The sequence below is a fragment of the Myxine glutinosa genome, chromosome 9, assembly GCF_964187855.1.
Source record: "Myxine glutinosa chromosome 9, kmMyxGlut1.1, whole genome shotgun sequence".
Classification (NCBI taxonomy): domain Eukaryota; kingdom Metazoa; phylum Chordata; class Myxini; order Myxiniformes; family Myxinidae; genus Myxine; species Myxine glutinosa.
In genome coordinates, this window is record NC_136269.1 from 58,999,839 (window position 1) to 59,014,019 (window position 14,181).

General features: G+C 47.6%; 1 protein-coding gene across 3 annotated transcripts in view; it reads right to left on the reverse strand.

The window, feature by feature from the left end:
* The window catches only part of CMTR1 (cap methyltransferase 1), a 122,176-nt gene that overhangs the window by 3,431 nt on the left and 104,564 nt on the right, over positions 1-14,181 (reverse strand). For all 3 annotated transcript variants that reach the window (XR_010982023.2, XM_068100807.2, XM_068100806.2), the window contains exon 22: positions 12,728-12,836. Coding sequence is in view for 2 of the 3 variants with exons in the window: in XM_068100807.2 (XP_067956908.2) it covers positions 12,728-12,836 (109 nt within the window). In the remaining variant the exon portion in view is untranslated. The remainder of the gene's footprint in view (positions 1-12,727; positions 12,837-14,181) is intronic.

Below are 14,181 nucleotides of genomic sequence, written 5' to 3' on the forward strand. Positions count from 1 at the left end.
TCAATGAGGCGAGGGTGCCAGGCCTGCATCAATGCACAAGGTGGACACACTCGCTACTGACCGTGTGAACTTGCTTGTGAACCCCCTCTTGTGTTGTGGCTCATTTGCATATGCCAGGTGCGCTGTTCTCATGGACTGTTGATCGTTACCATACCTTGAAACACTTGTCTTTCCATGTAATAACATTTCATTCGCGGCAGTAAAAGTTTAACACTGATTCTGTTTGTTGTTTGTGTGTCACAATAACTTTTGCCTTTGAGTGTGTGTGTGTGTGTGTGTGTGTGTGTGTGTGTGTGTGTGTGGTGTGTGTGTGTGTGTGTGTGTGTGTGTGTGTGTGTGTGTGTGTGTGTGTGTGTGTGTGTGTGTGTGTGTGTGTGTGTGTGTGTGTGTGTGTGTGTGTGTGTGTGTGTGTGTGTGTGTGTATGTATGTATATATATATATATATATATATATATATACGTATATATATATATATATATATATATATATATACAGTGAAACCTTGACTTACGAGTTTAATTCGTTCTGTGACCGAGCTCGTAACTCAATTTGCTCGTTTCTCAAATTAAATTTCCCCATTGAAATGCTATTAATCCGTTCCAGCCCGCCAAAAACCACATATATATTTTTAAATATACAGTATATATAAAAATATCTCGCGCTTTATATTTCACCTGTATGCAGCATACAAGTTGGCAGGATGGCCTGGACTGGAGGTACGCACACTTGACTCTAAACTGTCCAGCCTGGGTTTGAATCCCGACCCAGCTATAACCTGTCATGGGTGAATCACAGGCAGGGTGATTCATCAATGTGTGTACCGCTAAACTGGGCGCCCCGTTTGCGTCCCATTAGTTGTTGGATGTTAAGGATCTCACCGTGTTTTCCACAAAGAGAAGGCGAGCTATCGCCGGCAGTCTGAACAAGTTGTGGCCTGGCATGCTCTTCTCTTCTGCCGTTATATACGTCCTCCTCGGCATCCTGCGAGCTGCTTCTCCGTCAACCACACAAACAACAACTTCTCCATCTCTTCATGGATAGAGGTCCGGAGCTTTGAAATAATCGTAACGCCCTTGGCTGGCGTTATAGCCTTTATCGACTCCTTCTGCTTCAAAATCGTACATATCGTAGAGGTACTACGATCGTACTGCCTCACCAAGTCGACAACACGCACACCTCGCTCATGTTTTTCGACGATTGCGTGTTTTATATCCAAGCACATCATCCTCTTCTTCTTCTCAGTACTGCCGTTGGCACTCAATTTCTTAGGACCCATGGTTAAAACAAAGAAATTTTCCAAAATAACCAAAATGCGAAAACAAAGCAGCAGCGATATACGGCAGACATGCTTGCACGGCAAGATAACCACGTGACCGGAACCCACCTGGTGGCGGGTGGCGTAAGCTCCAAAATAACCAAAATGTGAAAACAAAGCAGCAGCGATATACGGCAGAGATGCTTGCACGGCAAGATAACCACATGACCGGAACCCACTTGGTGGCGGGTGGCGTAAGCTCGTAACTCAGATCTCGGCTCGCATCTCAAAGCAATAAATCGCCCGAGCGACGGCTCGTATCTCGGAAAACTCGTAAGTTGGTGCACTCGTAAGTCAAGGTTTCACTGTATATATATATATATATATTGTAATCGATTTGAGAATCCTGTAATTTTTGTAAATACCACCCTTTGTAAATGTCATGATCTGTGTAAATACCTCCATAATTGTAAAGGTCAAAGGTCGTCCCCCTTAGTTCATTCATCGCATACACCGAGCCAATCTTAGAACCTCGAAATAGTTATTCCCTTATTCTATGTAGTTTAAGGCTCTGTTGCCCAGTAATTGACACTCGATTGCACCGAATCAAATAAGGATAGCTCCCCTTCAATAATTACATTTCCCAGCCAAACTCTCCCTCTCTGGGTAAAGCAGCTTGACAAGTGTGGGGTGCGCGCCCTCTCAACTGGCCTGGGTTTGGAAGCGGCGTTCGCTGCTATGGTGAATATGTGCTCCGTGCTCTGTTTGGACAGGAAGGGGCGGGGCTGTTCAGCCCCATGCCCAAATAAGGATACAAGCCCAGGGCGCGCCACGAGGGGCGGGGCTGTTCAGCCCCATGCCCAAATAAGGATACAAGCCCAGGGCGCGCCATGAGGGGCGGGGCTGTTCAGCCCCATGCCCAAATAAGGATACAAGACCGTGGCATTGCCATATAAGGCCACCAACACAGAGTACGGGGGCGGTACCCAAACGGCCGAGGGCGTGTCACGACCCCGCTTGATATATGCGCGTGACAATCGCGCAAGAGAGAACCGCAGCAGATGACCGAAAGAGCCCGAGGCGTGTCGAGGCAAGAACGAGCCCTGCCGCGTGGAACGAACGAGATACGTGTGCCGCCGCCACCCTGCTTGCTCCCAGCCCGGAGAGGACCTGCTTGCTGTGCGCCCTGCCAAACCTTCCAGCCTTGTGGTCCTACCTTCCTCTCCCTCCAGCCAATCCACTCTGCAATTCCCTATTCGTGTGAGTGAGTTCGTTCTGTCTGTATTGTCCTGGGTATAAGTAAGACTGCATAGATAAGCTAGAAATTGCTGTGTCCTTCTGCTCCTTCCATTTCCCTGTAAATTACATTTCTTTTCTTCCCTGTTTTGGTTGTGTGTAAATAATAATAAATCCTGTTCTTCCTACCTTGCCTTCTTTCCTTCACATCCGTTCGTCCTTGTCTTTTCCATCATTGAATACCTGTGGCACGATTTGGCCAACGTTTCGGATTCGGGTTAGTGAATGCTAATGACTCGAACTTCGGGTTGCTAAAAACCGCTCGGCAACTAGACTATCTAAAACCGGGGTTCGAGCGGGAGTCCCTCCCCTGCTTCACGGTCAGGAGTGGCACTCAGGTCCTTGGGACTTTTCGTAGACCAAATACCCTGGCTGCTCCCAACCGGAAGGAGCGTTGGGACCCCCAGGACTCACGTCGGTCAGTCGCGGACAAGGGGATTAATCCCCCCTTTTTAAGGGGAAAAGGGGCCGACGTTGAGATCCGCAACAATTGGTGTCAGCAGCGAGATTCGGACCTGAAGTGCGCTTAGCGCACTCAAATTACGAGTGGCCCAAAATTTTAATTTTATAACATCCAAATTGAAAAAATCGTGCCATGGATAGTCAAGGCGATTGGGTGCCGGGAGGGGAGTTAGAAGAGGGGTTAGAATCAACCCAGGACCCCAGGGAGGAGGTGGGAGTAATAATGGAGGAGGAAAGCAATGAGGATGTGGTGGCGGAGGCTTCAGGTGCAGAAGATGGCGCCCTTGCGCACAAGGTTTCGGACGCACAAAATGGCGGCTCGCACGTGGTTGTGGCAGCCGTGCCCGCGGCGCCGATAGACATGAACCTCTTTCTGATTCAACTCGCGGCAAGCCTGGAGAAGCTAAATGATAAGATGGATGCTCAGGGTGAGCGATTGGGGAGGCCAAATGGGAGCAATGAGGGAGGAAGCAAGGGGTACTAGTGCCCAAATTGGGGAATTGAGGAATGGCGTGGGAAACCAAATTGTAGGATTGGAAAACAGAATGGGGGAGCGATTAGAAAATCAAATCGGGGGGCTAGAAGCAAAATTTGAAGGGTTAGACAACAGGTTGGAAGGGCTAGAAGGTAAATTAGGGGGACAACTGGAGGACATGGGTAATCAAATGGGGGAAATGAAGGAGGGGTTAACGGGGTTGGAAAATAGAATGGCTGCCCAGGAGAACCAGATGGAAGGGGTGAAGAATTGGTTAGGGGGGTTAGTAAACACTATGGAAGGCAAATTGAGGGAAATAGGGGAGCAATCCGCCCGGGAAATTAAACAAATGGGAGATCAGATAGAGGAGGTGAAAATCGGGTTGGAAACTAAATTGGATGCCCAGAGGAATGATTTGGGACAGATGAGGGCAGCATCTACCAAAGAGATGGGAGAAATGGGGGAGGAGATCAGACGAGGTGTGGGCGAGGAGGTCGCGGGGGTACGCGAAGAGGTAAAGCGAGGTGAGGAGCGTATGGAGAAAGAGGTGAGAAATAGTACGGCTAGGTTACAGGGGGGAATAGAGCATCTGACGAGGGGAGTAGGGCAGCTGACGGTGGGACAAAAGGAATTAGTGGAGCAAGTGGAAAAGAACACGGCGGTAATCGGGGGGTTAAAGGCGACACAGAAAGAAATAAAAAAGGAACTCGTAGCGACGAAGAGGGAATGTCACATGGTACATGAGGGGTTGACAAAGAGGTTGGACGAGGTAACAGAAGCAATGGAGACGAAAGAACGGGAAGTAAGGACGCACATAGAAATGACCAAGGTGGCATTAGAGGAAGAAATTGAGGGGGCACACCGGGAAATGAAAGAGGTGAAACAAAAATTAGAGGAAGTGGAAGAGGGGGTGAATGAAATTAAGAAGAGACGGAGGGAAACTAAGAGAGAGATAAAGGAGGAGGTGATGGAATTGGTGCAAGGTCTGTGCTCAAATCGTGATGATGTGCTTACTAACCAAATAAAGAGTTTGCAGGTGGTGGAGGAGGAGCGAAGACGAGGTGCCGAGGTGAGTGGCGATATACTCGGAAATGTATATGGTGTGAGGGGAGATTCAGTCGGCTTGGGTGTTGGTTTAGACCCGGGTGCTCGTGAGGGACCAATGGTGAGGTGTATGACTGGTCCGGAGTGTATGGAAAGAGGAGGTGTGCGAGGATGTCCGACTATGGGATGTGTGAGGAAAAAGTGCGCGCCGAGGAGTGAGTGTGCTGTCGAGAGTGAGTTGGTCGGGGCGCAGGTGCGGGAGGGCACATGGAAGCGCGTGATGGGGAGTGTTACAGGGGATGTAACGGAAGAGTGCACACCTGTGGTGAGTGTTACGGAGGACGTAACAGGAGAGTGTGCACAAGAGGATGCACGAGAAAGGTGTGTAACGGACGGGTGCATGATTACAGAGTGCGCTGTCGAGAGTAAGGGTGAATGCGCGACCGAGTGTGGTGGGGAGAGTAGTGAGAGTGACACGGAGCACGAGTTGGTTGTGGCAGGTGAGAGAGAATGTACACCTGGAATTGAAGGATGCACACCTGGAATGGAAGGATGCACACCTGGAATGGAAGGATGCACACCTGGAATGGTCGAGCGTATGTGGGAATGCACACTTGAGTTGGTAGTGAAGCACGTGATTGGGTGTGCAGGTGAGTGCACACCCGTGGTTGTCACAGAGGATGTGACCGAGGAGTGGGCGCGAAGAGGTGTGTTGGTGAGGTGTACGAACGACGAGTGTGTGCCAAGCTGTGCGGTGGTCAGGTGTGTGACGAAGTCTATGAGTGTACCTGGCGGGTGTGTAAGAGAAGGTGCAATGACGGAGAGTATGGAGACAGCTGGATGTGTGAGCAAGGAACGGAACGCGGGGTGTGAGCATGCAAGTGAAGCATCGACGCTAAACGGGATAGCGGTTAGATCGACTTTTAGCCGAAGCGAGCCCCCGGTTCGTGCCGGGCTTTGTGTGCAGCGGGAACCAGCGGGGATCGTAACCACGGCGGTTTCGAAAGAACCGCCGTATGCGATCCACGCCGGGCCTCGCTCTGCATGGTCGCGTCCGTGCTCCACTAAGCGGAGCGGGCGGCCCGGTTTGAGGACACCTAGGAAGGGTCGACACGGCGACCCCTTGTGGTTGCAGCGCTCCGGCCGGCCGGGATTGGGGCATCGGACGGTTCTGTGCCGAGATGGTGCGTGGAATCTCGGCCCGAGTAAACCTCCTTCCCTGCACCGAATGCCGGACGGACCCAACCGCCGGCAACGAACCACCCGCATTCATTGCTCGGCTTTGCGAAGCCGGGCTTTGAGAATGAATTGACGCACCGAGAGGCTCAAGTGAGTAGACGTGTGAGGGTGATAGCAGTAGTGAATTTGAAAAGCAAAATTTGATGATTGGCAAAAAATTGATTGGCAACTGATTGGCAAATTTTTGATTGGCTGGAATTGGATGGGCCAAATTGATAGTAGAGGATGCCCGATGTGGTGGGATGGCAAATCCACCATCCCTCACATACGGGGCACATGAGCACTAGCTATGGGGTTTATGGCAGTGTAAGCTCACCGAGGGAGGGTTTCGATAATGTATAGGGACCTAGAAATGACCATAGGTAACGGTAAGGTTAAGTAGCGACATTGTACAGGTAGTCGGGGACATAGGGAGGTTAGAATGGATGATAACGACGTGGGATGTGCTTAGTTTAAAGGGGTGACTGGGAAGCGCGAGTTTCAGAGGGGAGTAGTTAGATCAGATGATGCCGTGTGTGTGTGTGAGAGTCTTAGTATTGAGCAAATGAGGCAATGCTCGTGAATGGTGCCGTGTGTGTGTGTTGAAAGTGCACTCAGCAGCGTATTGTGAGAAGTGTGAGATGAGTGACATTGTGTTGGGTGAATGAGCTTGCATGGGGTGCAAGTGACGAACAGGTGTGTGGAACGCTTGGTGGGTATGTCTGAGGTGCAGCCGGGGGGTGTGTCCGTGGTGCAGCCGTTGGGTATGTCTGTGGTGCAGCAGGTGGGTGTGTCCATGGTGCCGCCGGTGGGTGTGTCCGTGGTGCAGCCGGTGGGTGTGTCCGTGGTGCCGCCGATGGGTGTGTCCGTGGTGCAGCCAGTGGGTGTGTCCGTGGTGCAGCCCGTGGGTGTGTCCGTGGTGCAGCCCGTGGGTGCGTCCGTGGTGCAGCCGATGGGTGCGTCCGTGGTGCAGCCGATGGGTGCGTCCGTGGTGCAGCCGATGGGTGCCTCTTGGGCTTGGTAAAATGAGGAATTGCTAGGCAATGCTCGGGAAGGATGTGTGTATGAGCGTGGGAGAATCTGGGTGCCTGAGGCAATGGTTTAGAGAGTTAGAAGTGTATTGTGAAAAGTGTGAGTTGTATTGAGCGTGGAAGTGTATGGAGCAATGTATGAGTGAGTAATGATGATTGTGTGTTGTGTTGACTGAATGGTCCTGGAGGAAGGAGGGTGCAGGACGCACCAGGTGTAGGAGTGATTGCACAGGTGTGCCAATACAGGTGAGCATGGTTGAATGAAATGAATGGTATGGAATATATGGAGTATGGAATGGATGGTGTGGAGTGAGTATGGTGGAAACTGTGGAGTGGAGTGGATGGTGCGAAGGTGTGAATGGGGGAAAAGTGGACCCCTATCACGAATACCCGGGGAGGGTAGTTTAAGAGTTAGGTAGAGGGAGTAGGTAAATTGTGGTTGGATATTGGCATCTGTGGTGCGTGGTGGAAGAATGGTGTTTGGATGGGTGCATTAGTGACGTGGAAATGGCTGGGCGTGTGGCCTGTTAGTGTGTGTAGTTAAATGGGCACTCCGCCACTGTTAGGATGTCGGCCAGGTGAGGCCGCAGGTGGGCTCTGGGAGCCGTTAGAGTTGTGGATGGGGCCCGAGGATCCGGAGGACGGACCCGGGTAGCCCAGTGCCAGAGAGGCGTGTTATGATGATTATAATGATGATTGAGACAGTCATCATAGTTTGTGCAATTGATAAGACCTGTACATGCTGCTCAGTGCTGTGCATCCAGTGTGCATGATATTTTATTCATATACTGGACAAAGAATATCGTTTACTGAACAATGCTGTACTTGTATGTACTTTGTGAATGTCTCAATCATTATCATGATTGAGACAGTCATCATAGTTTGTGCAATTGATAAGACCTGTACATGCTGCTCAGTGCTGTGCATCCAGTGTGCATGACATTTTATTCATATACTGGACAAAGAATATCGTTTACTGAACAATGCTGTACTTGTATGTACTTTGTGAATTAGGCTCACAAGATAATGACTTGACCTTTGAATCACACTTCTGGCTGCCAACTTAATATCCCATGGGGTTTTCAAGTGTAAGTAGTTTGATGCCACATGCATTTTTGTCCTTCATGGATAAGTCAAGCCGAGTGTACGGACAACAACAACAACATGCATTTTAAAGGCCATTTTCCCGACAAGAGCGGGGGTTAGCCTTGCGGTCCCCATGACAATCTTCTCCATTTTGCCCTATTTTCTGCATCTCTCCTTGTTAACCCCCTTGCCCGCATTTCGTCTTCCACCATCTTTAGCCAAGTGTTTCTCGGTCTTCCCCGTCCTCTACCTCCTTCTACATTAATTTTCATCACTCTTCTCAACCAGTCACTTTCATCCTTCCTCAACACATGACCAAACCATCTCAACCTGTTCCTCTTCACAGCATCAATCACAGGCTCTATTCCCATCATCTTTCGCAATTCATCATTTGTCTTCCTCTCTCTCAACGATATTCCGCACATCCGTCGAACCATTCGCATTTCCACCCTTTCCAACCTTCGTTGCTGCTCGACATTCATTACCCATGTATCGCTCCCATAAATCATAACACTTCTCACACATGCAGCATACACCTTTCCCTTCAGCTTCAACGACACTCCCATCATCAGCACGCCACTCAGTTCCCGAAACTTCTTCCATGCACATCTCACTCCAGCAACCGTTGCCGAGTCTGATCCACCTTCTCCATTCAGCATGTCTCCGAGGTAGCAAAATGTTTTCACACCTTCCAGCTTCACGCCGTCTCCAAGATCCAACTCAACATTTCCTCCATCTGCAGCTCCCTCTGTGCACACCTTACATTTGAATGTAGCTGCCACACTGGTTAATGACCCTCTCAGACCACTACATTTTTGATGAACCCACTCAGCGCACATTGTACATTGAATGGAGTTCACTCCGACACCCTTCCTACACACAGCACAGGGCCACTTCCCAGTTCTTTCCACCTCACCACATTCTTTACCACTTGCCATCACCTTCGTCTTTCCGATATTCACCTTCAGACCTTTTGTCTCCATACATTCCTTCCACTTGTTCATCTTTTCCTTCAGTCCATCCATACTTTCCGCAATCAACAACAGATCATCTGCATACAACAACTCCCACGGTAAACCCTCCTTTACGTTCTGAGCCAGCACCTCCATCACAGCTACAAATAGTCGTGGACTTAGTACCGACCCCTGATGCACTCCCACCTTCACCTCAAACTCACCACTGTTCCCGCCCTTCGTCCTTACAGCTGTGCGCGCTCTTTTGTACATTGCCATCACGACTCTGATCAACCATTCCTCCACTCCTAACTTCCTCAATGCCCATGTCAATACTTTGCGTGGAACCCTATCGAATGCTTTCTCCAGATCAACAAACCCAAGAAACAACTCCTTCCTCTTCTCCATGTACTTCTCCTGCAACTGCCTCACAATGAAAAGCGCGTCTGTCGTTCCTCTTCCTGGCATAAATCCAAACTGCATTTCTTCGATCTTCACTTTCTTCCTTATCCTCCTCTCCAACACCCTTTCCAATACCTTCATTCCATGCTCCAATAACTTTATCGCTCGGTACGAGCCACACTCCAGAGGGTCACCTTTCCCCTTGTATAGAGGGACGAGGGTACTCAGTTCCCAATCCACTGGAATGCGGCCTTCTTTCACCACCAGATTACAGATCTCTGTCATTCTCTTCACACCCCAACTTCCTGCTGCCTTCAACATATCTCCCACAACTCCCGTCGGCCCTCCCGCTTTTCTACCCTTCATTGCTTTTATCGCTTCCTCAACTTCCTTCTCAGTTATCTTCTCTGCCGGTCCTAAAACTGGGTTACTCTCTATGTTGCCATCCCATTCATTCTCTGTATTCAACAGCATTTCCATATATCTTTTCCATCTTCCTTTAATTCCATCTGGGTCGACAACGATTTGTCCCACTTCATCCTTCAAGCAACTCACCCCCATCACATCACACCTCTCTTTCGCTACCTGCTTTGCAATCCGGAATACTGCTCTCTGACCCTCTTCCAAATCCAAGCGTTCTCCGAACATTTTCCTACATGCCTCCTGCGCCTTTGCTACCTCTTTCTTTGCAGCCTTCCTGGCTGCCTTATAACTTTCATGCTCTGCTGTTTCTGCTCCTGTACCCTTCGCCTTCTGCCACTCCTTGAACTTCTTCCTCTTCTCGTCAATCCTCTTTCCAACTTCATCATCCCACCACCATGTTTCCGAGTGCCTCGGTGGTCCTTTTGTCCATCCACATACCTCACCAACGGCTCCCAACAGACTAGCTTTCATTGACATCCAACCACTTTCAAGCTCAACCACATCATCCTCGACCCTACTCAGCCTCTCTTTTAATGCCTCCCTTACTGTCACCTCTTTCAACCTCCACACCTTCATTCTCGGTTGGTACTTCACCCGCCGAGCTCTCCTCGCACCTTTCACCCTTATGTCGCAGACAACCAAGTGGTGCTGTGAAACAGCCTCCTCCCCCGGGATCACCTTTGCGTCCCGGAAGTGCCCCCTATCTCGCCTACGCACCATCAGGTAGTCAACGGTTGACTAGTCTTGTACATACGTCTTGTAAATGGGGCTTCACCAAACATGTGTGTGAAAATTCTATGCATGTAGGCCTACTCGTCATTTTGCCTTGATATTTTGGCATGACAGCTTGGGCTGGCGTACAGATGGCGGGCGATGATTTACAGTATTTGTGTACAGTTGCAATGCAGATTATGCTTGAAGATTCAATGCAGATTATGCTGTACATAATAAATACAGCAGTATTAGAAGAAACATGTGCGTGTTTGTTTCCCATAAATTCCAATTAAAATCAGTGCTGGTCACAACTCATTGCTCGGGAAAAAAGTGAAAAATACAGAATATTGGCAAGGTGCTAAAAAACAAAATTGGCACTCGGCCAATAACTCTTATGGTACTTTTATTTACTTTACTTGTCCAAAATCATGCTTGAAAAAAACCTTTAAACCCTAGAAATTGATTCTGATTGTAAATTACTGGTTGGTATTTTTTGCGAAATTTTCTAGATTTCCTGGCATGAAAAGTTGAAAAACTTGACATTTTGGGGAACACATGAATATTGAAATTTTTGTTTTAATGAATTTGTAATTGCCCAATTTGACCAACCCTGCTATTTTATGAAGGTACAGGGTTGGTACTTTAATGTTGCAGGTATAACTCGAAATCCATAATTTGAGCATCTGGTACAAGAATCTGGTAGCGTGACACATATACAGTGAAACCTTGACTTACGAGTGCACCAACTTACGAGTTTTCCGAGATACGAGCCGTCGCTCGGGCGGTTTATTGCTTTGAGATGCGAGCCGAGATCTGAGTTACGAGCTTACGCCACCCGCCACCAAGTGGGTTCCGGTCACGTGGTTATCTTGCCGTGCAAGCATCTCTGCCGTATATCGCTGCTGTTTTGTTTTCGCATTTTGGTTATTTTGGAGCTTACGCCACCAAGTGGGTTCCGGTCACGTGGTTATCTTGCCGTGCAAGCATCTCTGCCGTATATCGCTGCTGTTTTGTTTTCGCATTTTGGTTATTTTGGAGCTTACACCACCAGGTGGGTTCTGGTCACGTGGTTATCTTGCCGTGCAAGCATCTCTGCCGTATATCGCTGCTGTTTTGTTTTCGCATTTTGGTTATTTTGGAGCTTACGCCACCAGGTGGGTTCTGGTCACGTGGTTATCTTGCCGTGCAAGCATCTCTGCCGTATATCGCTGCTGTTTTGTTTTCGCATTTTGGTTATTTTGGAAAATTTTCTTAGTTTTAACCATGGGTCCTAAGAAATTGAGTGCCAAGGGCAGTACTGAGAAGAAGAAGAGGATGATGTGCTTGGATATAAAACACGCAATCGTCGAAAAACATGAGCGAGGTGTGCGTGTTGTCGACTTGGTGAGGCGGATGTGAAGGCAGCTGAAGATTTTATTATAACTTTTGCCGAACTGATAGAAGCCGAACGATACATCCCCCAGCAAATCTTCAACTGTGACGAGACAGGGCTCTTCTGGAAAAAGATGCCGAGGAGGACGTATATAACGGCAGAGGAGAAGAGCATGCCAGGCCACAACTTGTTCAGAGTGCCGGCGATAGCTCGCCTTCTCTTTGTGGAAGACACGGTGAGATCCTCAACATCCAACAACTAATGGGACGCAAACGGGGCGCCCAGTTTAGCGGTACACACATTGATGAATCACCCTGCCTGTGAAACACCGACATGACAGGTTATAGCTGGGTCGGGATTCAAACCCAGGCTGGACAGTTTAGAGTCAAGTGTGCGTACCTCCAGTCCAGGCCATCCTGCCAACTTGTATGCTGCATACAGGTGAAATATAAAGCGCGAGATATTTTTTATATATACTGTATATTTAAAAAAAAATTGGTGTGCTTTTTGGCGGGCTGGAACGGATTAATAGCATTTCAATGCATTTTAATGGGGAAATTTAATTTGAGAAACGAGCAAATTGAGTTACGAGCTCGGTCACAGAACGAATTAAACTCGTAAGTCAAGGTTTCACTGTATTTATATACTTATATATCTCAAGTCATTGGGATGAAAATTGATTATTTATGTGAGTTTGACCTTATGAGCCATTGACGTCAAAAACCAATAGGCTTCCAGCTTGTCACTACCTCTACCAGGTGGTTAGGTTTCATTAAGATCAGAGTAATATTGTGACCTGTAGGTGATTGACGTACAGACAGACAGAAGTAGATTAGCATACCAGATCAACTAATATATTTGCGAATATTCAAATTCGCAAGTAGCAAACTTGAACATCCTTTACGTATAAACTCTTCAACCTGTAAACCAATATTGTAAATGCAAGACATTTTTGATTCATGGTGAAGAAGATGGAAGAAAATAATATACCCCACCTAAAAGATGCAATCGACTCTTTTGGGACTGTGTATGTCGATTCCTTTGTCTCGTGGTTGAAGAAATACTTTCTTCCACATTTTTTGCTGAATGCCATGTTCCATGGTTCTACAGTTTCCAGGCAGTGCGAGGGGAAAGACAGGTAAGAAGAAAACGAAAAGTTAACGTGCTGTTAAATACAGAGTAAAAAGTAATGAAAGAGGGCATAGTGAGACATCAGATAAGAAAGCAAAGACAATAGTAGACATTGTACAATGAATATGGTGTAAAATGAATTCCATACAACTAAAATGGTTTAAATAGCTCATTTTCCACCTCTGGTCACTCAGCATAGTCATTTCCATAATGTAAGGTTAGAATAGTCCCTCTCCCTGGTGTATTGGGTTGGAATGTGATACAATGCATTGGTGAGGATTAGAGAGGATTTCCTCTTTTCTCCCCATTTCCTAGTTACTCGCGGAGCTCCATAGCGTGTCATGGCTGAGCGACCGACTGGACAAAACTCAATGGTAGTCCCTTACCCAGACCCCAAAATTTCCGTCATTGGTATCAGTCACAGGGAGCAAGGCTAATTGTTATTTTCAGCAAGGCTAGGGTCGCTAGAGATGGAAAATGTGTGATAGCAGTGTGCTCTTAGCCTTCTCTGTATTATCACTCAATATACAACCCTACCCCATATGGTTGCCAGATTTTTCACTCAAATGTACAGGGTCATTCATCATTGTCAGTTTATGGTGTATAAAGAATGTATACAACTCCTTTCATCAAAGCTTTGCTTTGTTGGCAAAGATATTAAATTCCTCATATAATGGTATAAAAATTATGCACCAGTGATAAATATAATGGCCACAATGAATTTTCAAATGTGATTGAAAAAAATTAATTTTGAGCGGATTTGGGTGCGTATTTCTATCATATAGTTTTACATTTAAGTATTGAAAGACATAATGCACCCAAAAAAATTTGCGCTCTAAAATTTGAACATTGCACTCCAAAATGCCTGGGTAATGTCCTGATTTCATGATGCCATGCACACATTCAAGGCCCCCAGTGCGAGAGGCAGCACAGCACCCCCAAAACATCACTGAACCTCCTCCATGTTTGACTGTGGGGAAGGTGTTCTTTCTTTGAAGGCTTCATTTTGTTTTCTGTAAACATAGAGATGATGTGCTTTACAAAAAAGCTCTAATTTGGTCTAATCTTTCCACAGGCTATTCTCCCAGAAGAATATGGCTTGTTCAGGTATGTTTTGGCAAACTCCAGTCGGGCTTTCTTATGTCTCTCTCTCTCAGCAGTGGGGTCCTCTTGGGTCTCTTATCATAGAACCCCCTTTCATTGAGTTGGCGACGGATGGTGCGAGTTGAATCTGTCGTACCTTGTGTCTGAAGGTCAGCTTGAATCTGTTTGGCAGTTGATTGAGGTGATTTATCCACCATTCAAACAATCCTTCGCT